General features: G+C 37.2%; 1 protein-coding gene across 8 annotated transcripts in view; it reads left to right on the top strand.

Annotated features, from left to right (window-relative positions):
- Window positions 1-27,014, top strand: part of pard3bb (par-3 family cell polarity regulator beta b) — a 296,499-nt gene that overhangs the window by 169,618 nt on the left and 99,867 nt on the right. For all 8 annotated transcript variants that reach the window (XM_026272247.1, XM_026272250.1, XM_026272245.1 and 5 more), the window contains 2 exons: window positions 10,715-10,924; window positions 16,166-16,391. In XM_026272247.1, the coding sequence (XP_026128032.1) occupies window positions 10,715-10,924; window positions 16,166-16,391 (436 nt within the window). The remainder of the gene's footprint in view (window positions 1-10,714; window positions 10,925-16,165; window positions 16,392-27,014) is intronic.

Here is a 27,014-nt window from a genome sequence, read left to right as displayed (position 1 = left end):
TGTGTGTGTCAGGGAGATGAGGTCTTTTGCCAGCAGTGCTGGGAGAGCATAACGTAAGAGCAAAGCACCCTGGGAAACTTATTCTCCTTCTGCTTTGGACTGAATACAGAGACCACAGGTCCCTCCACACCCCAATACCACAGCAGCCTTTGGTCCAGAACAAACACTCCAACTTTCCTTCTCAAGTCATGGAAAACCCCTCCGTTGCCAAAGCCAGGGAACACTTTGTGTGGAAAATTTGAATGTTAGATATTGTGTTCTCTTATGATTCTTAATATGCCGGGAAAATGAAGCCAAGTCACGAAGCGTCTCACACAGAGTGTGTGAGAGGTATGCCATCTGAAGCAGTTGTGATGAAAGACAAGTTTATGCTTTCGCAAATTTCGGAAATTGTTGTTTTTCAGTATGAAATAAATCATATGAGAGGGATTACTAGAGCTGGCCTGGAGAGTGCATGTTTTATCTTAAAGGAACAGTTCATCCAGAAATCTACTTTCCCTTGTGTCAGTGTTCACACTGCTTTTCTACAAAACTGTAGTAAGCATGGATGTATAAAAAGCACCATAGGATTATAATACACACTAGTTAGGCTATTCGAAGACTTCTGAAGCAATATGATTGATTTGTGCAAGGCTCTCTGTTAAATACGGCATGCTGGCCCGGGGCTAGTGTGAAAGAGTTTCAGGCCAGTTGACAGAACTCTCATTTGTCCTTTTGGGCCAGTGCTGTGATGAAAGTGTATGTTAACAGTTCTTGCGCATCCGTTTTTATGCTTTGCAAAACCTGTGACAACAAAGTGTGTTGTGGAGTTATATTATAGCTATGTAATTCCAACTAGATGCATACTTTTTTTACTAAAAAAAATTTGTACTGAAAACATTTTCAATTTTTTTTTTTTTATGATTATTTATTTATTTATTTCCCCCCAAATATCTCTTGGGGCCAGTGAATGTTTTGCCAGACAAAAATAAAACTACTGGCCTGACTGGACAAGCAGAAAACTATTAAGTTTTAATCGTCATTCATTAATATAGCATATATTGTCTATCAAATCTCATTGTTTCTCATGTAGCAAACACTGTTTGTTGTCAACTTCGAACCTGGCATTATGGGTAGAAACAGTAAATGTTCAGTAAATTCCTAGAAGAAATATGGTCCATTAAAAAATAAAATATAATTTAGTCCCTCTCTCTCAGAAATGAAGAAGTGTAAATGTTCTTCTCCGCTCAAGATCAGGCCTGAGACCAGGAGTTTTTATTGCACAGCGGTGTGTATCAAAGTAATATCCAGCACCTGCTCAAGGCAACACTAAACAGAATATTTGCGCCTGTGAGTTTGACTCCTCATCCATCTCTGTCTAAAAAGCTTAGGGCTAAACCACTCAAACTCCCCACTCATCCAGACCCTCGCTGAGACATGGAAGGTCACACACTGCACCAGTCAGAAACCAGTGAAAATATGATTCTCCTCTCTACAAACTAGAGCTATCGATTTTTGCCTCTAATATCAGTTTGAACGCTATTTTTTTATCCCTGTTTTGCCTTGTAATCTGATCATCTTCAGATGTGTAAAATGCCACTAGTGTCAAACACCAGTGAGTGTGTCAGACAGACAATAAAAAAATTGAAACAACATCTCAGAGATCTCGCTGACTGAATGTGCTTTCCCTTTCTGCTAATGAGCCACATACTGTACCCAGAAACCTCTGTCATACTTAAATAGCACAGGATGTCGTGCCAGACCTCCGATTTTTAGAAGGCAGTGTTGATTCAAGTTCAATAAATATGATGCATTCAGTGACATACAAAGTAAATACTGTTTGCAACTTGATCGGTTTGTCTGTAACTTTGGAATAACTCTACACTGAGAGGAGAAACATGATTGGATGAATTGTTTCTCTTAACCGTGATTGGGCAGTATTTATGCAGCTATCAGTGTCTAGCTGTGTTTTAAAGGTTTGTTGTAAATCTTTTACCATTAAACAGCTTGTTTCATTCAGTCATTAATCCCTTAGCAAAGTCAAAATTGCTGACAAAACCCGAGTTGGGAGCTTGCAGATGTGTTTCCTTGCTTTTGTTTTTCTTTGCAGATCCAGACAGGAAAAACACTGGATATCTGTCAGAGGTTTTAACCGTTATGCCAAGAACATAAACAGAAACAGACCAGGAAATTTAGTGGAATTAAATTGGCAAGAACGAAAGCTTAATGCAGGCTGTGCGCACAAGTGTGTCATCATTTGTATTCAGATGGAGGACATGTCAACATTTCAGACGTTGTCTGTGCTGCTGTGTGATTGGATTTGTTTTTTGCTAAGTATATAAGAACAGTGGTTCTCCAGTTGGCCATGACTTAAACAGGTTTTGCCAGTAAGGTTGGTGAACAGCAAATACATGCTAAATATAAATAATAAAATGCCATTATATTATAATAATAATAAAGGTCCTGAGCATTGTAATCACATTATAGTCAGGCTGAATATATGTTGTAAATCTAAAGATAAACATCCAAACATAAAGTTAATGAATAGGTCCTGAATATGAATACATATTTATTAATCCTAAATAAATGGTATGAAGCAGAATATAAAACCTATCTAAGTCTGTGTACATATTTAAAGTTCTTAAAATTTTTAAAATAGTTTTAATTCTGGCTTTTACAAAATATGCAATATAAACCTTGGATATTAAAAAGATAATGAGTTTTAATTATTGATTTTAACTACTTTATTTTAAAAACTAATTTGGTTAAGCTGACTAGGTGTAATATTGTCAGTCTGATTCTTGAAGGGGGGGGGGGGGAAGAAACGCTGAGAAGCACTGTGTTATGTAAATGTTTTTTGAGGGCATGTGTGCTGAACAGGCACTTTCAAACTGTGTGTGTTTGTGTCTCCTCACCTCCAGCAACTCTAGATGTTCAAAGACTGAGTCAGGAGATTTCTCTCGCTCTCACACACACACGGAGAAACAGACAGGCAGGTGTGTTGATTGAGAGACAGATAAATGCTTACGGTCTAAAACAAAGATCTCTCTCTCTCTCTCTCTCTTTGGCTCTCATTGAGTGGTTTCCCTCTCTAAAATATATCACTCAGTCAGGAGCTGGGATGCTTTCCAGAACCTCCTCTTTAACAAACATCAGGCTTTTACATCTCTGGGTTTCTCTCCAGCAGTCAGATGCTTCCAGAGCAGATCTTCTCTGTTATGTGTGTGTTTGCAGCTTGTTTAATACATTGTCACACAATGCTCTTCTGTCCCTCATTGCATTTAAGCCGGATGACCATGAAATCAAAACTCCCGAAATTGGCAATTTTTATGTTTTGTGAAATGTCACTCGTGAGAAATGATTAGCATCCAATCAATTTTGTGTGGTTCAATAAGCTTTCACTTGGGCATATTGGATGTCACAATATTGAATAAAAGTTGGTCATGATTTTAATTTCACTCTGAGTTTAAGATTTTCATTAAAACAGTAGTTTCAGAAAACACTCAAGTCATCAGCCTTGAGTAGATGTGGCAAAAGTACATACAGTACATACAGAAGTGATGTTTGGCTGTGGTGAGCGCGACTGTGCTGCTTATTGTCTGATGTGTCTCTTGTGTCATTTTGACTTTGGAAACACACAAGTCGCTGCCAAGCTCTGGCCTGTTGATGCCACACTGTTCTCTCTCTCGGTCTCATTCGCGTGTTCCCGCACACTAATCTCTGTACATGATTGAGAGGGAGTTTGTTGTTGATTCAAGTTGAAAGCTGCCATATTTCACTGATTGGAATTGATAGATTAATTTGCGCTGTAGAAAGCCATCTGTTTGTTTCTGTGTGTGCTAGTGCATTTCCCTAGGTATAGTTGAACACATTTAGACACGTCCAAATAAATGATGAAGTCACCTCTTCTGGTGTAACTTTTATTCGCTCGTCTTTGTAAATTTCAGTTGATTGCAAAGGTGCTGCGGTGTTTTCTGTTCATATGATTGTTCAGTTATGTTTGCAGCAGACTGTGACTGAAAAGATCAGAAGTAGACCAAGCGCTTACAGCAACAATTTGTTACTGTTAGTCAGAGACCAAAACTTCAGTTTGAATCTGATTGTGCGGTGAATCATGAATTAATCACATCTTTATAGTCGCAAGCTAAGACTTTGTATTCAGTGCACTGAAGTGTTCATCTAATTTTAATTGTTATTTTTGGTGGTTATTTTCAGTGGTTGTCAACTTGACTGAGTGTCTAAAATATTTAAAGGCTCCATGACTTCTTTTGTTTGTTATTACTAGATAAGGTTTTAGAAAAGCTGTGCACTATCGTTAAAACATTTGGAGGCAGTAATATTTTCTTTAAATATTTTTGCAAAAAAAGTTGCTCGAAATCACAAAGTCTGCATTTATTGGATCAAAAATAAAAAGAGTAATATTATGAAATTAATGAAATTTTCTGTTTTAATATTTAATTTATTCCTGTGATGGAAATTTTCAGCAATCATTACTACAGTCTCCGGTGTCACATGATCCTTTAGAGTTAATGTAATATGCTGATTTGCTGCACAAGCAACATTACTTATTATCATTACTATTTTATCATTTTTTTTAACCTCCATTATAGGGCTGTCACTTTTGTGAAAAAATCATTTTCGATTTTTAAGACATAATTGTTCATTGAATCGACTGTAAAATCGATTTTCCTTGTCTAAAAAAAAAAAAAAAAAAAGTTTCCTTTTTCAACATCAAATAACGGACGACCGTAAAGAGAGCGCTGGAAACGCACAAGTCATCAATATTTCTTATTTATTGGCATGAAGTTTCGTGCAGAAAAACAAACAGCAACAGGAGTGCAACAAAAGAAAAACATCAATGCAGGCTTCAACCTGCTGCATTTATGATTTAGGCAATTCAAAAATCTCCAAGATTATTTTAAATAATGATTCAATCCATTTCAAACAACTGTTCAAAAAGAAAACACACTCCGACCACACTAATGTCCCAGGGACACGGGTACAGCTGCGCAAGGTGGGAGTATTACTGCCAATTTTTCACCACAAAAGCCGGTCGCTGTCAGCTTGCAATGGTCCTTTTCATAACTCAGAATGTCCTGTATCTAGATGTGCAAATGAGGCGAATTCGCGTCTACCACACTGCAAGACCTCCAGATGTGCGTAAACGCATCTTTACATTGACATAACATTGAAATCATTTTTTTGGTTGGTCCGATCGATTGTGCAATCGATTTTCGAACTAAAAGTGACAGCCCTACTCCATTATACACTTTTTTCAGGATTCTTATTGATGAAAAGAAAAGAGAAAAATAGCATTTGAAATTTTGAAATTACAATTTATATATTTGAGTTTTTAAAATATATTTAGAATATTTTAGTTATTAATGTCCTTGCTGAATAAAAGATTTAAATATAATAAAATAAATACCTTAATTATAAAAAAAAAAAACACTAACCTTAAACTGAACAGTACTGTATAGTCATTACAAAAGTATACATGTTAATTGAAATATACCTTATATATTCATTTTTTTCAAGACCTTGGATGTTGATAATTAAAACAAGAAATATCTTGATTTGTAGGTATTTTGGCCTATCTTAAAGTCTTATTTTAAATAACTTTAAGTCATCTTGTGGCCCTCTTGGAAGTTTTCCAAGACCCTTATGGGCCCCAGGCCTCTGGTTGAGAAGCACTAATCTAGAGTCCTGTCATATGTGTTCCCCGTCTTGTACTTCTGTCCGTGACACGTTCAGTCAGCTCAGCTCACAGTCACAGGTCTGTGGGGCCTGACACTCACACTCACACATTTAAAACCAGCTCTGCCTACAGTGATCGGGCTCGTAATGAGTTTCTGATTGATCGATACAGTCTTTATTACATCAAAATAAGATGAAAGCTCTGGCTGGGAGGGTTTCTCTGTCTCGTGCTGGTATGAGGGCGAGCTTTAATGGTGTGTGCTGGTTACCAGTGCAAGTGACCATCCATCACCCTGCACTCAAAAAGTGACAGACCCCTCCACCCACAGCCATCAGTCACCGAAAGCCGACGACCCTTGCTACTCCCCCTTACACAGGCTAACCCAATAAAGGTGAACCGTAATTATGAGATGCCTTTTAAAAGTCTGCCGTAGGCAATTATCAAAGCCATACATCTCCTGCTGCGAAATATCATAACAGCACAGGATTACAGGTTTTTAATACCTGCGCTGTGATGATGGATGCCAGACGGGCCGGCGGAGAACAGATTTACTGTGTGTGTGTAGGATGTCACAGAGCGTCTGAACTGTAACTGGCGTATATGTGTCTCTATCCACTCTTCCTGCCTGAATATACCATCGAGTTTGATTGACAGACTCTGGGACATGAGGTTTGTAGGAGTGTAACTTGCAGAAAGCTGCTTCCTGAACCCTGCACTTATGAACCGAGAGTAAGTGTTTCTGAGTGTGACAGGAGAACACAAGTGACACAGAGACAGCTGACCTTTCCGATTATATGCTCCACATTTCTCTTCTCCTAACTTCCACCACAGGAGATCCATCTTTGGTGTGACAGACCCCAAATGGCCCTCTCTTTACAGTGTCTGTTAAATGTGATTTGAAATAAAGTTAGTTCACTAGACGGCCATTTTGGCAATGCCTCAGGCCAGATATTTTCTGTTTAGGTGACTTTATTTAAAAGAATAAGCTAGGGTTTTTGCACTTCTGGTTCCATCTTTCTATAGTCAGTATATTTTTTGAATGTGTCTTTTGGTTAAATGTCTGAAATAATACATGTGATTAACACAAGCTTAGGATATTTTCATGTTTTATTCTACAGCCTAAAATGCAACAATAATATTGCATTCATACTTTTTATAGCATTTAGTTGTCATGAAAAAAGGTGTTTGCTCAAATATTTCTACTGTACTCTTACCAGCAATGCCACGTACTTTTGAGAATGTAGTATGACAGTTATCTGGTACTATATTAATCTTGAACATTATAATTTGTGTCTTATATTTTTAGGTGTTTATTTTAAAAATGTAAATTATTAAAAAAATATTATTATTATTATTATTATTTATTTATACTTTTTTTTTTTTATTGATTAATTTTATTTATTTAAAATCCAAACTGTGAGATGATATTATTTAAATGATGGCTATCAATTCAATAATAATAAAAAAAAGTGAAAGTGGCCTCTAAAGATTCTATAAAACTGGTATATAAAATTGAGAATTTTGAGATTTGTAAAAAAATATTTATAATATATAGTATTATAAAATGTATTAGTTTTTTTCTATAACTATAACTCTTTTTTTGTATTTTAAGAAATATTACTAAGCATCATTTAAACTTTACACTGTACATTTGATAACAGTCTATTATTTGTGATCTAGTAGGATACTAAATTGGTTGTTAATTGGAATGAAGCTCTAGCCTCAATGTTTGTTTCCTGTGAGATGAATTTAAAGTCCACACTCACATCTGCCTTCTGCTTAAATCAGGTTACACTGATACACATCTACAGTTAATAGTCCCTCCCCCTTTTCAGTATGTATGTGGGTCTGATTAAAGCATGCTAGTATCCCGAGACACACATTTAGACTCTCATCTCCAAGCAAAAAGTGTTTTGGAGACCTCCAGAGAGCAGGATTCTCAAAAGCTGCTTAATTTCATCAGCTGGCCATGGGACAGAAGTAATTACGTTTGTGACACGAACTGTGCTTGTATAGAGAACATTTCAGTCACGCTGGCTGGTACATCAGTGGCCTGCTATTTATAAACCTTCTCTCACACAAATCCAGCCCTGAATTGAGCTGCAGCAGACCTCTCTCCTACTCACTGACGCTCTATACTGCTGTTAATGAACATTTCCCTATGATCCACCACCACCATGTGCTTGCAAGTCCAATTTAAAAGTGGTTTGCTTTGGTCGTTTGTGGTGAAATTTCAGGATTAGCCCTTGATGAGTTAAACTTTTTTTTTTTATTATTAATTCTTAAATCCCAAATTGCTGATGTTTTCAGGGTTGTGGCTTGGTATTTAGTGCTCATTTTCAAACTTAAAGGGGTACTCCACCCCAAAAAAAAAAAGAAAATTATCTCATCGTTTTATTCAAGCTCATGCCATCCCAGATTTGTATAACTTTTTTTTTTCTTCAGAAGGACATAAAGATTTTTTTGGAAGAAAGAAAATAGGTCAGCACGTTGTGAAGCACGATGTTAGTGAGTTCAAAAGTTAACATGAGCAGTGACGCTGAAACACTGCAGACTGTGATTTCTCAAATGAGTTTCACAATATATCACTTATAGCAGGATTTACAATGTGCTGACATTAACGTCAATCATGGACTCATATGACAGTTGGCTGAAAGCGATAGTTTATTGTAATTTATAAAGTGCCATTCTTCAGCTAGAAGATCTAGTCCATGGCATGTTAACTAACTAACACACTGTTACAATGTAATATACCAAATCAGCAGAATAGAATGGTTTCTGAAGGATCATGTGACACTGAAGGCTGGAGTAATGGCTGCAGAAAATCCAGCTTTGCCTTTACAGGAATAAATTACAATTTAAAATACATTCAAATTGAACAATATTACTTTATTTTTGATCAACTAAATTCATCCTTGGTGAGCATTAGATGCTTCTTTCAAAAGTGTTTAAAACATTTACAGTCCGCATCATTTTTAAAGTAGTGCATAAATAATTAAGACGTTTATACCATTTTTGAATACAGTTTTTTATTTATTTTATTTCATTTTTTACATTGCTCTTGCTCTTTTGTATCTGCCTACTCAGAATCAGCATGTCACATACATATGCAGATTGGCATCCTTTGAACTTCCGTGAACTTTGATTTCTTGTCGAACTTCAAGGTGTGGCTCTGTTGTGATGCCATATGAAGACCCTCTCATCCAGCTGTGTCCTCATCTTTGTTCACCCTCCTTGTCCCTCAGCACCCCCTTCCTCATCTCTCGCTGTCTCTTTCTCTCTCTGTACCACATCCCAAATTGCATGTGCATAAATTTCTCTCGTGTCATAATCTTGAGAGCATAAAGCATGCAGCTGGTCCGGGTTGGGCTCATCTCGTCTGGCCTTCTCTGGCGGTTTGGAGGCCACACAGATTAAACGACTGATCCCACTTCCACTTTCATTTAAATGGCCATTAGCCAAGCAAAAAAAAGGGGCTGGTGCCGGCAGCAGGCCAGGCTGATTGGAATTCCAGTGAGGCGCACCACCTGTCGATATGATGATTTCCTGATTCATGAATGCATTCTGGAAGCTGCAGTGGTTTAGCTAATGATTGTGGCTGGAGGAGATGTTTGGAGAAGGGTGGGGTCGACCAAAGCGAGGATGGAGGTATGCAGAGATGGAAAAGAGAGAGAGAGAGATGGTGCTTTCGACTGATGGAGAAACGGGTACCGGGATTGAGTTCTCATCCATCATTCCCTGTGGAGGCGCATGTTTAAAAAGTCATTTTCATTAGAGGAGAGAGTGTGTTTACAATTTCACACACACACTCACACAACATACACTCACATACATGCTCAGTCTTATAAAGATCCACCTTTGGCACTTCAAACATTATTAACGTTTTGCTTTGTCTTCTTCCCAGAATGCGTTTGGAAATGCTCCAGTGGTCTTTATTGACCCACCATCTTTGATTAGCACAGAAACAAATGAGCGAGTCTTTCATAAAGCGCTGATGCTAGAATTAAGTTTCCAAATACCAGTGATTGCTAGGCAGCAAAACATAGATTTAAAAGTTCAAGTTTAGGTTAATGTCTTTGTTTTTGCACAAATTACAAATAAGTGCGAAAAAGCAATGTAGCATGCAAACAGTATGATGACAGTTATATTTTGAATGGGAAACATTCTTTGAATACAACTTCAAGAAATATTCCAGATCCAAAGTCAACAGCATTTGTGTCAAAATGTTGATTAACTTTACATTTTTTTCAATGGTTTAACCACAAAACATAAAATTCTTATACTTTCAGTGTAATATTATATCCAATGCCATAAATGAAAAAACCCTATAATGACTGTAAAAATCAAATAATATACACATTTTTACTGCTGAATTTAATTTTTATGAGTATATCCTGAAAGAACATTAAAATTTTCCAAAAACTACTTTTCTGTGTTTGTGGCAATAACATTGTCACAAATGCTGACAGTTTTGATTAACTTATTAGCATAAGTATATTATATATATGAGAGATGTTCAAACTTTAAGGGATAGTTCATCCCAAAATGAAAAATTCTGCCATTAATTACTCGCGCTCATGACATTTCAAACTCCGTTCATCTTCGGAACACAAATGAAGATATTTTTGATGAGATCAGAGAGCTCTCTGATCCTGTATAAACCGCAACACAACTGCCATGTTCCCAGACCCAAAATTCCCAGACCTAGAATTTCCCCAGAAAAATTTAATCAACTTAAACAGCGTTGTTTACGTACAGGAGAAAGTGCGCATGTGCGTTGTGGTGCTCTCCAAAATGGCAGAAGACGGTAACTCGGGGAGAAGAATAATTAAATAAATTATTATTTGTAAATTTTAAATTTAAAAAAACAAAAATATCACATTGATTGAAATGGTCTAAAAACAAACTTCAAATGGAGTCAGTACAGTATGTTTAATTTATTTAATGAACTGCAAAAAATGCGTGGATAGATTTTTGTCAAGCACTGTAATAAAGTGTCATTTTCTGGTTTTATTTTTCCTCTTTTTCATTTCTCAGTGAGTGGAGGGGTGGAGTTGGGACCCACGCTAGGCCTGAAGAAGTCCAGTTCTCTAGAGAGTCTTCAGACTGCCATGACAGAGGCCAAGAGAAACGAGCTGCTGCCCTTCCACAGGCCCCGCCCACACATGGTGAGAGGGCGTGGCTGCAACGAGAGCTTCCGGGCAGCAATCGACAAATCATACGACGGCCCGCCAGAAGAGGATGACGGTAAGCACCCACAATGCAGAAGCAACACAATAACAGGATGTCAAGATGCAATGTGTAATTTCTGTAATTTAAAAAAAATATTTAAAGAAATATCTATAAAAAAGTAGGTTGTGGCCCTTTTAAAGAAATTGGTAGTTGCTATATTCCACATATCATTTAGACTCCTATGTCCGTATTTGTAGTGATTGTGGATATGTGTGAGTGAAGTCAGTGACTGCTGAGGGAGAGTAATTGAGAGTAAAGTGTTTGGCTTTGTCCTTGTCATGTGCTTCCTCTTCCCACACACCAGCCTAATTGGCCCTTCCGTGAGACGACAGACTACAGACATGTGGTGAAAGAAGGAGAGAGTGTGAGAGAGGAGAGGGGTTGTTCATTATGGTCAGTGCGAACAGATACAGCACAGCTGAAGACTTAAGATCCTGTCTCATGCGCACACACACACACACACACATCCCAAAGCAGTACCTAACTTGCCTATTCGTGGAGATCAAGATAAAAACAGAGCTCGTTATTGTAGGCTTTTTCCTGAAATTTTAAACTGAGATTTGGTTCAATAGTGCAATTTAGGATGACCAAGTGATGAGTTCCTAGCTTCAAAACAAGCTCATTAACACAAATTATCAGGTTATTTACTCATTTGCTCATTGACGTGTGATTCTGCTGTTTACATCTGCTGTTTATCTCGATGTGGAGATGCCACACACACATTTACGTGTGTACACCGTGATCTTCTGGTCAAGGAAACAGCAGCAGCTTATTACTAATTACTGAGGACAGTAATTAGGCACACAGCGTTCCTCTCACTTTTCATTACCGTCCCTGTTGTGGCATGATATTTTGCCTGACTCTGTATGTGTGTGAGTAGGGGGAGAGAGAAAGATCATATTCTGTAAATACATTTGTTTATTAATCTATTCATGCATACTTTTGTGATAGAGCAGCATACAGTACATATAAAAAGATAACTTGAGGAAAATATGGTTAAAAAAATACTAAATGTAGTATTTTCATACACTCAATCACAAATTAATTGAAATTAAATGAAGAAGTATTATAGTTTATTACATTCAATAAGCTAAGTTTTATTTTTTGTACCCACTTAAGTTGGACTTAAATACAACTTTATCTGTTATTTTATTGTTGCTTATATTGTCTTTTAAATATGCTTAAAGAGTATTGTTGAATGTACTGACAAACATACTGTATTTATTTTAAAATGAATGTAATTTAAATATCTGTAATTAAAATTAATGTTAAATGTAATATCAAATATTACTACAGTTAAAAATTTTATTTAATGTTCTTTAGTGTGTTAGTCAGCACAATAAATTAAATGCACTTTTTTAAAAGCATTATGAGAATATTGTATATGTATTTAATAAACATAAAATGTTTCATTTGACATTTTTTCGCCAAAACTGCACTTAAGCGTGTTAAGAAATCATGAAAGTCATGCATTCAGTTGCATTTTGTTTCTCCACACACACACTTTTTAGCATTTAATATAAACTTGCAATGCACATTTTCACTAGGGTATGTCAACGCTTACATTTTTTTGTCCTTGCACCCTTAAATGATAATGTTGGAGCTGATTTTAACAGCTTAGATTAGAATCTTTATTAATGGTGGAGTTTTCTTTTGTGACATTTACACAATGTCACTATTGAATGGCATGAACCATTGGCTTATTACAGGAACAGATCCCCCTGGAGTAACCTGGGGTTAAGTGCCCTGCTCAAGGGTGCAATGATAATACTGTCAGCACATCCACTGGCAGTCCACAGTAGTTCCGATGTATATTGCGTACAAAATATCAAGAGATGACTGAAAATGGCCAGATGCAGTCTGATTGGCTGCTACTCAACTTCAGGAGGGGGGGGGGGGGGACTATGGTTTCACTTTGTAGGCCAATCGGCTGTTAGCATTACACTGGTTCCCTCAACAAAAAAACAATAGGATTCTTCACTAGGCTTTTGGATTATCGCAAAAAATAAGCTCTGTTTTCAGCCATAGTTTATAAAGCTTACGTGTCTTGTCCATCAGAATTATAAACCTTTATCAATTTTGAAGCCAACATAAAAGCGCCAGAACTTAAAAGCTAAACTTAAGCTAAAAATGAACTACAGCAGCACCGTCGCTTGCCTTGAAAATTACCACCACCACGTACCACAACAAAATTTTCAAACTTATTTTTAACATTTTCAGTAAAAATAATTTACTCTGTAAATGAATTTTAATCCACACTATATGAACCTTTTCATATAAACTGAGATAAATACAAAAGTACAGGCAAACTTAAACTGAAATGAGACATTAGCAATACATAGTATAGTGAATAAATGAAATAATCATAACTAAAAGACACATGAAAGCACATATTTCTGTACATTTTGAAATAAGATGCATTAAAAGCCAATAAATCTTTGATTAATATTAATGTGTTAATTAAAAACACGTTCTATTCAGTAAAATTCTAGTGCATTTAATCTATTCAATAACAATGAGAGCGTTTTTGGATATGGTAAGATTAAACTTATTTGAATGAATAAAGAACCACATTTCAGCTGTTGTTTTGTTAGAGTGGCTACACAAAATGTTATTTTATCATTGCTTCTTGAAAATCTTCAATCCTTAATATGCTTTCTAACAGCTTCATGTGTCATAAACATTTAAATTCAACGTAGCTTCAAGCACTATGCATCATCAAAGTTTCATTTTCACTGTGACTGTGCCAGGTAAATATGGTGTTTACATGGAATAATCATATGAGTTTACCTTATGTTAGGAACCCAGAGTCTCCATATCAGTAGGAAAGTGATGAAACGAGCATCTTCCATCCGACGACTTGTGTTACAATTCACGGCATAGCAAATAAAAAACCTTGTCAAACAAAAACCTCGTCAAACAACAATATAAAATGCGGGAAACTATTAATTGGTTATTCCACAATTAATTGTCCTATAAATTATATAAAATTGGAAAAATCTGGCATGAATACCTTTAATGTCTCCGACAGCCTGTAGTCCCATTTAGCAACTTGTTAGCAACCGTCTTTTTTAAGATATGTAAAAGTTTAAACAAATCACAAATGGGGTGTAACTGATGTGTTATATGTCGTAGAATAATACTTAAAAGTACCTTGAGCTTGTGTGAACCACGGACCTTATTTTAGGGGGTTTAATCAAACTCCCATTCCAAAAACCCATTGACTCTGGGACTGTGGAAGTGCTAAAATGCAAACTCGCCTCCAGGTTTTTGTCTACAAAGTGACGTCATATTTCCACCACACTATTAGTTCAGTAAATTTTCACTTATGAGGAAGAAATAGATGTGCCAAAGTTTGCGAGGTTTATGCAATCAGATATTTAGAAAATATTTCAAATAAACATGAAACTACATGGTCAGAATGAAACATTGCTTTTACTTTATATCACCGTGATATCAGTGGGTTAAACAGAGCCGAGTATGACGGTCTTGAAAAAAATGAAAGCATGATCAAATAAGCCCAAAATGCATAGATCGAACCTGTAACTTTCAGTTGCAAGCCTTCAGCCTGCACCACTACACCACCACCCGAGGAGAAAATGAATAGGATGCAGTCTACTCACATGAAGAAGAAACCATATAAATATCAAAGGCCATACATCAGTGAGGATGATAAACAGAGAAGCATTTAAGGAAGGGATTTATTTCCCTTTGAAATGGTTTCCATTTTTTTCACTTTGAGCTCACAGCAGTGTCATTATAGCTTTATTATGTAAGGCTTTCAGAGCATAGGTACTGCTCTCTAAGTCCTCAAGCCCTGCTCTTTTAAAGCATTTTCATATTGAGACGTGAGCATGATGAGAAATATCTAGCCTTTTTTCTTTATCCTTTCTCACCATTTTTTTCCCCCCGGCATTCAGCATTGTGTTCAGCGGATTGATATTTACAATAAGCCTTTGCGCTGGTCCGAACAAAAGAGTTTTCTGATGCATATTAGAGAAGTGGGAGCAGGAGCAGGCCTTTGAGGTTCCTCTGTGTCTCTGAATAATAGGGCGGCTGTACAGTCATTACCGAGCCACCCGCTTCAATGCTAGCTTAAACAGCGGATCGGCGTTTGTTTGTGTAGAAATCAGGCCATGGGGAAACGGATGCTGCTGTTGGCCTTGGACTAAGCCTCGGAAGAACTGACTTGTCCTCGAACCCAGTAGTTGAAGTTTGTGTAGGCGATGCTCAGAGAGAGTTGTGCATGCTTTTCTTTTTGTTCTGTTTTGTTTATCTCTGTCATTCAAGATGGAACTAATTCAGAGTCATTCTGAATGTAATGCATTCTATATCACCAAAGCAAGGGGAGTTTATTTTTCAAGACTCCTGTTCCTCATTGGAGGTTAATGCCATGTGGTATGAGATAGTTATGTGTATCTTTAATGTGTATCCTTAATAATTATCTTACAAGCATAGATCTCTCTTGTCCCTTCCCTCAATAATTTCTTTGTCTTTTCCCTTGTCATATTTTGGCCTGTAAGATACAACTAGCCATCAATAAATCGCAGTGCACAGGGCTGTCGGGACCTTCCCCTGAGCTACAAGTGGAGGGTTAGTTAGATGGCTGCTGTGAGGCTTATGAAAGACTGATGCTTTTTCACACGTCTCCTCATCTCTCTTTTAACACGCTCTCTGAGGCGGCCTGGTAAACGTACATCTGCTCCCAGGCACCGCCGCTACCATCTGACAAACCTCAGAGCGCAGACACATAATGCAGCCGCGATTGATCGCCACACACACACACACACACACACAGTGCCCCACAGTGGATAGCCAGTAACAGATGGTTATGTCAGCAGGTTCCTCAGTTACCCATGCCTCTTTTTTTCACTTTTTCTATCCATATCTGTCCTCATCCCCCCCCCATCCAGTTATCCACATCCATTCTTTCTCTTTCCTTCTGATTATGATAATGTGAGCAACTTTTTGATGCTCCAGGGCAGATTAGCTGAAAAAATATCTCAGAAGAGATCTTTTATATTTCCACGAGTCCAACTGAGATATAGGCCATACTTGGACTAGGTAAATTCTTTGTGAATATAGAAATCTGTGAAACCAGTTGAGGTTTTGCTATGCTATTTATACTGTAGTAGATATATTTGTGCAGTTTATGGTATATAAACAGAAGAAGACACATGTGATGTATATCATTTTAGTTATGCCAGACCACTGTATATTCATCATATTTTATGTTTGCTTGTTGTTTGGGAACAGATGAGGGGTCGGACCAGAGTTCTGGACGAGATACGCCAGCCAGCGGCTCCTCCAGACAAGGTGCAGGAGACAATGAGGAGAACAAGAAAGACAAGAAGAAGAAGACTAAAGGCAAGAAGAAAGACAAGTTGAAAAGCAAGGGAAAGGAAAAAGAGAAGAAGAAATCAGAGGAGGTTGGTGATGAGCTGGATAAGAAGACCAAGAAGAAAGGATTCGGGTTGCTGAGGCAAGACCCCAGTTCTTTGTGTTTGTATTTCCTTTTGTCCGTCCCTCTCCTCTTCTTTCTTTGTTGTTTTTGTGTCTCTCTTAAAGGGACAGTTCACCGGAAAATGAATTTACTCAAAAAATAGTTTTCTCACCCTTATGTTTTTCCAAACCCGTATGATTTTCTTTCATCTATGGAACATAAAAGATGTTGTTTTGAGATGCGTTCTGTTCATTCTTTTTTCATGCAAATACAATGAATGGTGACAGAAGCTTTTAAGCTTCAAAAAGACACAAAGGCGCCATAAAAATATCATGAAAGATGTCCATTTGACTGGTACACTATATTTTAAAGTCATTCTATATTTTCTTGTGATAAATAGTCCAAAATGTTGTTTTCCACTCATTATCTTTCCAGTGAGCTGTTAATTGTTGAAACTGGATTGAGTCAGTTTGATGAATGAACACTTCAGTTTGATAAATCAGATCAACTGATTACTTCAAGAGATTAGACCTAAAAGAGCTTATTATTCAAGTATCTCATATTGCTACTTCTCTTATCATGGACTCTAATAAAAGCTAGGATAAATATCAGTAAAAAACTACTTTTTGCATAACATCATTTATTTTATGGTGTTTTTGGAAATCCCCAGTACCTGTTCATTGTCATTTAATTGAAAGAGTGATTATTGTGCATTCCACTGAAGAAAGAAGCCAGGTTTGGAACGATGTGAGCGTGAGTAAATGATTTTCATTTTCATATGAAGGCTGGTTTGATTAACAGATTCTCCCACACATGTGAAGGTCAGGATGGATGACTGTTGATTTGACGCACATGCTAAACTGAGGCGATGGGTCGCTGCTCGGTCACATGTTGTGAGATGGAATTTTGGCCCGAGCTGTTCTTGGGACGCTCGGTTGGCTCATACTCACGGTTGAAAGTGTTTCGGCCCACTTGCGTGTGTGTAACTGACTTAGACCGCTGGTAAACAGAGCAGTCAGGCCCAGCTCCATATGGCCTGCCGTCTCTGCGTCACAGTGCTCAATCTCCCCTGTCTTCATGCTGCGCCAGTGCCAGGCCTAATTTGCATCACGGTGGGCACCTGTGCCAACCCTTGCCCATCTGTCCGTCGATCGGCCTGCCGGCTGGCCAGCACTGGCTCAGGCACCATCAAGGCCAAGCGGCTCCATCACAGTGGAGGACGACCCGCATGAGTGATTCTACAAATCAGAGCATGGACGCCCCGGCAGGCTCCACCTAACGGGCAATTAGCTTTATAATTGTTTTAATTTGGATGACTGCCGGGAAAACTGAAAGGCACACCATGCTGTTACAGCAACATGCGGAATATTCCAGCAGAGAGAGAGAAACAGAAACAGTGGAGTGAAGAAAACAGCCGGGGAACTTGATTCAGCTGGTGTCTTTCTCAAGGTGAACTGTTTTGACTCGTCAGGAAATGCGGGCTACGTTACGGCTCTTGCTTCTGTTAATCCGACTTGGTCTGACTCGGCCTGATCCCACTGTTTTTCCTCTTCCGTGTGTCTGTCTGCGCCCACTGCGGCCAGCGCCCATGCAATCATTCTAATGCGCACCGTTGTTCTGAGGAGATAAGCGTTTATGTGTTGGCTTGTCAGCGGTTGATGGGGTGAGGGATGTAAAGGTTATTGAATACCACCTTCTTAGTTTTATTTATTTATATTTGGCAGGCAGCGGGGATTAGAAATGTGGGTTCGAGAGCTGTGCGGTGATGCTGCTCGCCACAGAATGTGACACAGCCTTCACTCAAAACTGACATAACCCAGAACTTTGCCGCAAGATTGCCCTGTCACCCTGAACATGCCAGATATCCACGTTTTAAATGGACTGAAAATGTGTTGATAGAAGAGTAAAGTTCTCCATAAGTCAACTTTTTAAAGGTCCAGGGATTGTGAACACTCTTGCATAGCTGGGGTAACTGATGAGTCCTTGCTTAACATGACCTTATTTGTAAAGATGTGCATCTACATAAACCCAGCCAAATCCCTTTATTCTTTGGAACTGTCAGGGGGGTTAACTTGAAGGCCTATTCATACATTACCAGTCAAAAGTTTGGAATTAATATTGATTTATTCATTTTTGTGTGTATATATATATATATATATATATATATATATATATATATATATATATGCTATAGGGTAATATTAACACAAAAAAAAAAAAAATTAATGCTCACTTTTAATCAACAAGCATGCATTAAATTAATCAAAATAGTACAGATATTTAGAATAATGCAAATAATTTCTATTTCCTTTAAACTTTATATTCATTAAAGAATCCTGAATTTATTTTTTACAATCTCTACTGGAGTAGACTAGAGAAATGGCTGCTGAAAATTAAGGAATAAATTAAATGTGAAAAGAAAATAGACAGAAAGATAGAAAATAGTTATTTTAAATAGTAATACTTCAAAATATTACTGTACGATATTATTTTTACTATATTATGATCACATATAAGTATAACGTTGTTGTTTTTTGTCACCAAATAATTGAAAAAAAAAGAAACAAAGCATCCCCATTGACCGTAGATAATCACGTCCAAACAAATTCCCTTTAAGACAAGGTACTCTGTTGCAATTTTGGTAACAACCCCAGGAAGCTTAAATTTTTTTGAAGATGAACCGGAAAACACCTTGAGACCGTTGTCTCATTTAAACATTTTCCTGAATCAGCTGATTCAGGATGAATGAGCTATAAAATGATAGTTTTTCTCTACCAAATGGCCATTTGTGTTGTGGCCTCCTCTTTTAGTGTTATTTTAGTTGGTTTAACTCTAGGCTACATAGTTCATTTTGATATTGTGATTTGAATGGTCTGCTCTTGATAATGTTGAGGGTTTTTCACCATTTTACACCTTTTTTTTTTTTAATCTCTTCACATATTCCTCTCATGTGTTACATAGTAAAGCATTTCTGTAAAATAATTACTTTTACTGGTAATGCAGTAAAGTAATGAGTTATATTTTAATTTTATTTAATTTGATTACAGTTACTTGTCAATAAAATTACGTTACTTAAGTTACAATCGCAGACGAGTCCTACAACATTTAGATGCATGAAAGGTTGTATTTCAATTCGTATGAATCATATTTAAAAATGTTGCACTCAACATATTTTAGTCTGGCATTATAGTTTGGGAAAACTTCAACAAGTGAATGTGTTCAAGTTTATGTCACAGTAACACTAATAAAGTAAAAATAAATGACTCATTAGAATGAGATCATCTGCTGCATCAAGCCGTGTCGGCATCACAATTCAATGTTCATTCCTCATCGCATCGTAGCCGAGATGAACTTGAATCTTTCTTTATACATGGAGGTGATCTGGACATTTACATGTACGCAGTCATTATAGGTGAGTTCAGATGGGAAAGGATGGACCTCGCATTGATTTCATAAGAATTATTTTAACAGAGAATATTTGTTTTTGAAATTACTTCATTTAATAATAGACACTTCAAGCTTTTTCAGGTATACTGTATTTCTCAGCTCATTTTCATTCACTGGTGACTCGTTTCGAGGAGTATTATCACAGAAAACTGAATGCGGAAATTATTTTACAAAAAAAAAAAAGAGAGTTTTGTAGATTTTGGAAGTGTAGGCTTTAAAAATAATAGGCTTCTTAAGTATTTTTTTTTTCAGTCAATATAAAAGTAATGAAAGAATTACGAGTTTCTCTTTGTAGTGTATTGTTTAGGTTTGATAACTGGAAAAGTAAAGTAAACTTGAAAGTAAAGTAATCTTAGTATTAGTATTAGTATTAGTAATCTGATTACTTTTTAATTACTTACTTTTTAAAAAAGTGATTACTTACTTTTTAAAAGCAGGAATCAGTAATGAAATCAAATTACAATTTTAAAGAAATAATTGGTAATTTGTATTGGATTACTTTTTTTTGAGTAACTTACCCAACATTGTTCCTCTTACATAAATTATACAATCTATATATACAATGTATTTATTTATTTATTTATTTATTTATTTTTAACCTGCATCCAGGGACTAAAGCAGCTCAACCATTCTGTAGATCGCTAGAAAAATATTGACTGCCCTTTTCAATTAGCATAATGTGTGTTTGTGATGTCTGACCTCAAAGGTTAAGAGCAGTTGAAGTACAGACTCGCTGAGTCGCCCCTTGAGAAACATGACCTCTAACCCCACCGACTGTAAATCTGTTTCTCCAAGTTCTTAAAATGTCTCTCATTGAAGAAACAGTCTTTTAAAGGGATTTAAACATCTATGTTCTTACAGGCATGTTTACTGTTAATGAACAAACTCCTAAATGAACCAAAGACTGTTTGGAATGAATAAAATACACAATTTTCATTTTTGGCTGAACTATTCCTGTAATTCAGGAGAGGCTGAGGGAGGTATTTCAGTCAGCATTTAAAATCAAATGAAGATTTGTTTAACTGAATATCAGCCATCTTTTTGTAAAGTGAGCCAGTATGGCTACAGAAACCATTCAGGTTCTCTGATACTGAACACAAATAGGTCAGAAAAACTGTAGACATTGCCACTGTCTAGGTGAAATATGTATATTCTGACTCTGTTTCCTCCTCTGTTTTCCATGTCGATGTTATATGTGTCTGGTAAATCTTAAGCTGGCCAGTGTGGATGGTATTTTGTTCTTTGCCTGGCTCAGATTCAGTGTAACTGGCCACTATTTAGTGCCCAGTGGGAGTCACTGGCTAGTGTCCATTCTGCTGATAGTGGCTGTGTTGATCTGGTGGTAGCGGTGTCTGTGGGTCAGAGCAGTGCTGAAAATCTGGGACATTAAGCCAGGATATGGCCCTGCAGCTCAGTGATAAACATATGACAAAAGAGGAAAAATCAACCTTTTATGTTTCTCAGTCGTTAGCATTCAAAGGCCAGATGTTTACATCAAGCCCCTTCCTTTCAAAATCTCCAAACAGGTTACTGAGTCAATAATACTGTCATTTCCCTCATTCAGCACACCCTTTATTAACTAGTGTATTGTCTCAGCCTTTTCCAATGCACTGTAAAACATTAACGCTTTTGTATTTTTATGAAAGCTATATTTAAATAACTGCCATGTTAATGTTGCATTTAAAAAAATAATACATAGTTGCCATTACATGTAAAGCTTTTCTTGTAGTCTTTGAGGAATTCTACTATTAGGTTTGTACTTTTGATCCTTCTGATGATTTTACCCAGTGCTTGTGTCTATAATGTGAGTTTATGCTCACTAGAGTTTCACATGTTTAGACTTCATTGGAAACAGTTGTGAGTTGAGTTCTCTTTGTGTTTCACCATGTTCTATGTGTGTATACAGTGCGTTGTTTAGTATTGTTAGTGTATAAATGCATGTGTTTGTGAAGTTTAGTGGTAAATTACCAGTATAGTGTGTTTGTGTGAAAAACTGATGATTTAGCACCACAGGAAAACCTTATAGCTTGTTTGTGTGTGTGTGTGTGTGTGAGACAGAGAGACGGAGTAGCTCTATGGTAGGGTAAGGTATAGCCGCAGGTGGAGGATGGGACCCATTAGGATGTTTTACATCTTGCAGACAGATGGAGGCCGTGTGGACTGCCAAATGCCCCTCATTCTGCTACTGTGATAAACAAACACACACACTTAACAACAGATATTACACTGGATAACACACACTGTCCTGTGAAACCTACTGCCGCAAATGTAACCGCACACCACAAGGCTGTGAATTACAGTGATTTCACTCATTTTACTCATAGACATAAGCATGTACCTAAGTTTAACAGTGTATTTATTTCCAAATTTAGAGTTGAAAGTGTCTGCTTTCTTTTATTTTATTTTTACCCATAATATGCAGTAATCTTTCTCTGTCCTGAAGTCAGATCTGAGCCATCTCTTCTCAGACACTTCAAACGTCCCTCAGCGAAACTTCAGTGTTAAATACTTCCAGACTTCACTTTTATCTCATCAACCCCGCTACTTTTTTATCAAAAATGAAATATTACATAATTAACCTTAATTTGGAGCAATTCAGCAAAATTGTAGTTCCTCAAAGCCTCTTGGCTGGCATGTAAAACTGTGACCGAACATATGACTGTCTCCCATTAGAGGCGAGGGAGGAATGCAGCTTGCAGCTTTACCTTGTAAGGCAAGAGATTAAGCAGGATCTTTTAGGTCAGCCATATTTGATAAACAGTTTTGAAGGCAACGCTGTACCATGTTGAAGCAAATAAAACAACAGTTTAAACCAAACTGAGATGGCCGGCTGGTCTCCCAACATGGCTAGACTAGCTAAAACCACCAAACCACCTTTAAGATTTTTTTTCCCTATCAGGACACATGATGATGGATTGCTGAAGGGCTGGAGGGGTGAAATGAAAGAGAAAGAAAGAAAAAGTTCCTCTGTGTGTGTAATGATAGTGTTGTTCTCTCTGCGGATGTTTATGTAGTGCAGAGAGAGTGAGAACAAATGTTCACTTCTCCTGCTACTGCAATTAACAGACTGCAGCAAGCCCACTCCCTCCATTCTGTCACCAGCTGTCCTCTTTTCTTTCTCATTCTTCTGATTCTCTCCACTCATTTATCCTAATGTCTCTTGACCATTTTGCCTTCTAGCAAATTCCAGCACAGCTGCCGCTATAATGGACCTTTTCTTTATGAAAAAACACAAATAAGACATAAAACAAAGCAAAGAAATAGTATAAGAGCAATTTGTGAATCTGTTCAATCGATTCATTTAAACCTGCTTGTTCATAAGAGTTATTCATTTGAACTTTAGAGACTGAGCTGTGAATCTGTTCAATTAATTCTTTACAACAAATGGGTCCATAAGAATAATTTATTTGTGGAAAGAACTTTTTAGACTGATTCATGAATCTGTTCAAATGATTCATTACAACACATTGGTTCATACGAATGATTTATCTGTGGAAAGAACTTTTGAGACTGATTTGTGAATCCCTTCAACTGATTCATTAAAACAAACTGGTCCATAAGAGTATTCAAACCCATCAGCTAGTAAGATTACGCATTCACAAATTTTACTTTGCTGATTGTGTCATTCATTGTTACGTATAGCAAAGATGACTCAACTAGAAGAAGCCAAATAGTGATGAACACTGCTATGTACTTTAAGGGGGTGTTCACGTGTATTCTTGTTCTTGCATTTTAAAACCGATAAATGAAAAGGTCTTGAGTTAAAGCCTGATAAAGTGTCTTGAAAATACAGTGCTCTTTGTGCAAGATGGCTAGGTAATTGGGGCACATTGCTAAGGTCAAAGAAGACTTAGCACATTTACATCGACCAATAGAAACTCTATGTACACACTGTGAGGTTTCAGATTAACCATTGTATTTAAATGCATGCTTTTCCCGAAATGCAAATAATTGGCATGTAGGTGACCATAGTAAAGTTTTGCCGTCTCTCCGCTGTAAGCAAAAACACAATTCCAAACAGTTGAACCCAATAGACATCACTATTCTTGACTAAAGTAACATTAGTTAACAAAGATTTGCTATGTCTGGCAAATTAACAAAACCATTATTGACGTTGGTGCTGTGTTTTATGCAAAGGCTGCTTCACAAAGTGTGCTCCTGTAGTGTTGCCATGTCTATGCCTTATTTTGGGCTTCTTGTTTGCTGTTTTTTCTAACAAGATCTGGCAAACACACCGCTGATGCATGTTTAAGTATGCCATTAACTAGTTGTTCATTTCGGTACACTGCATATAATTTTGGTTAATTCATTTGTAGTTAGTTGTAGAATGCAGTTGCCACTTCTTTAAATCATTTAATCACTTAATAGTTACAGCATGCATGATACAAACAGAGCATGTAAAACACTGTGTGAATGTCCCCGGATGTAACTACTAACAGTTCCTTGCTAATCTTTAATTTCCCTGTCTTTATTTTAAAAAGTCACACATTTTTATTTATTTATGCATTGTCACATTTTTTAGCATTTCCGTCACAGTCTGCAGCAGTGTTGAGTCATATTCATGTTTTACTGTTGTCTTTCGTAGGCACTGTTACACCATGATGATGCTCAGTGAGGTTGACAGGTACATGCTGGCAGCATCCTTAACTCTTCTCTTGTCATATTCGTATTTAGCCCGACAGAGGTAGATTTTTTGTGTATCTGTATCTGTTTGTTAATCAGTGTTTATTTATGTGCAAATTTTTGAATGCATATGTTTAATAGTGTATGCGTATGTGTATGTTTGAGCACTGGTGTGTGACCTTTAGTGAGTGTGCTAATGGCCTCTAAAAGCTTCTGAAACAAGTGTCAGAGTCACAGATGGTGCAGCTTACCTCACCCTTATCCTCACAGACCTGCTGACAGAGCGACGGCCCCCTTTTCCTCGTCTCTCTCTCTCAATTAACACATTTCATAATGTCTTTCCTGCTGTGCGTTTGTATGTTTGATCAAGTCAGCAACCAAGTCTGATGCTCATCAGCAAAAAGCCTTTAGATAGGAAGTGACATCACAGCGCCCCGCACAGAAGCAGAGACACTTGGTTGTCTGTACAGAAGCCACGTATACATGATATTTGTTAGGATTTAAATAAAAATAAAAAATAGTGTGACATTTTATCAGTCAAATGTTGTTAGATGTTCATAGGTAATGTGATTTAGACTACACATGTATTTATGCCTAATTTCGGATACCTATTTTATATTTCTTTTTAATTAATGAAATTACATTTTAAGTGTCGCTTAAAGGGATAGTTCACCCAAAAATGTTAATGTTATGTTTATCTTCTTACCCCCAGGGTGTCCAAGATATAGGTGACTTTGTTTCTTCAGTAGAAACCAAACAAAGATTTTTAATTCAAACTATTGCAGTCTGTCAGTCGTATAATGTAAATGGATGGGAATCACATACACAAACATACACAAGCAAATCCAAGTTAAATCCTGCGGCTCGTGACTATACATTGATGTGTAAAGACATGAAATGATCGGCAAGAAACTGAACAGTATTTATATTGTTTTTTACCTATGATTCACTGCAATGTTCGCACTGTCCTAAGCTGGTTTTCAACAGTAGGCCTGTGACGCGTCGTCATCATCTTCTTGCCTTATGGCAGATCGCAGACTTATAAGTGCATTACTGCCACCTAACTCGCAAATGGACCATCGCCACTCTATCTACAATCTCAGTTAGGGTCCATTTGTTAATCTTAATAATCAGATTCGGCTTGATTGGAATGAAATTTCGATCGGATTGAAAGGGGTGTTTTATTCCTTTTCTAATATGATTGGGAGTACATGTAAACACAAACTTATGACACATGGGCCGAACGGATCTTCCTTAAAAAATGAAGTGTTATGTAAATGCGTGCCCTGTGATTATAAACTCTTGTTTCACTCGGCAACTGTGAAGTGGAGCAGGACAACTTCCCTCCCTCCCCTCTCACCTCAGGCAACCAGTTTTGGGCGCAGGGAAGGGCATTTTTATTGCTTGGTAAATGGATTAAAATTAATTCTGCTGTCAAAAAACAAATAAATAAACTGTGTAGGAGAGTGGTTATTATGTGCAAACAGTGTGAGAAACTCTATATTTGTGCACAGTGTGCATGTAAAAAAAAAAAAAAAAAAAATCACTTCCAATTTGAGGCTTGTGACATATAAATGCGCACATCAACTCAATCACTTTATTTAGTGTTCATGTAAACACTACATTCAGTTTAACCATTTTAATTGAATTCAGTCCGATTTAACCAAAAATTGTGCATGTAAACGTAGCCAATGTATCGCCACGAGCCGCAGGGTTCAATTTGGTTTTGTTAGTGTATGTTCTTCTTGACTCTCAAAGCCGTAATTCCCATACACTTCCATTATATGACTGACAGACTGCAACAGTTTGAGTTAAAATTTTTGTTTGTGTTCTAATGAAGAAACAGTCACCTACATCTTGGATGCTCTGGGGGTAAGCAGATAAACATAACATTTTCATATTTAGGTGAAGTATCCCTTTTAGTGTCCAAAAACCTTTAATGTGAGAAACATTGCCTCTCTTTCTTTATCATATGTAGGGCATCTACAGTTTAGATCAAGGCCCGGCTACCCTCTGCTAAATCCCAATTTGAATCTCTACTAGGAGTATAAAATGGCTCATGTCAGTCATCAATGGCGACACCTGCCCACACCGGCGCCCAGCTCACCTTTACTAGCGCTGTGATCTGGAGATAGGTTTATTTCTGTGAAAGGGTATGGTCGTCTCAGTCTACGGTTCACCATGGTAACGGTATCACGGGGAGGTTCATGCGTGCGGTTCGAGTGGAGGTATACAGTAGCTAACTGGCCGCCGCTGTTCTCCCCTCCATCTACATATGAATCACTAAAAGGCCTCTTTAATGGAAGTTCAATCATCTCCCCTTTGATTCCTAAGATGCAATGTTCTGATTAAGATGATTGGATGAATGGAAAATGGCATGAATATGTGATTGGGTCTATGTGTCCCACCGCTGAATGGGTCTTTTCTTTCTCATTGTCTTTTTTTTCTTTTTTTATCTGTAGCACCTCTGTGCTAAGGCTCTTTTTCCGACTTATCCTTTTTTTTTTTTTTCAGTGCAGGCCTGTTCCTGCCTTTGATTACATTAAAGATTGAAGATGTGGCAGGCTTGCTTAGACCAGGATCTGAAAGGTA

The sequence above is a fragment of the Carassius auratus genome, chromosome 9, assembly GCF_003368295.1.
Source record: "Carassius auratus strain Wakin chromosome 9, ASM336829v1, whole genome shotgun sequence".
NCBI lineage: Eukaryota > Metazoa > Chordata > Actinopteri > Cypriniformes > Cyprinidae > Carassius > Carassius auratus.
Note: the sequence above shows the minus strand (reverse complement) of the source record. Positions and strands in the feature narration are given on the sequence as shown.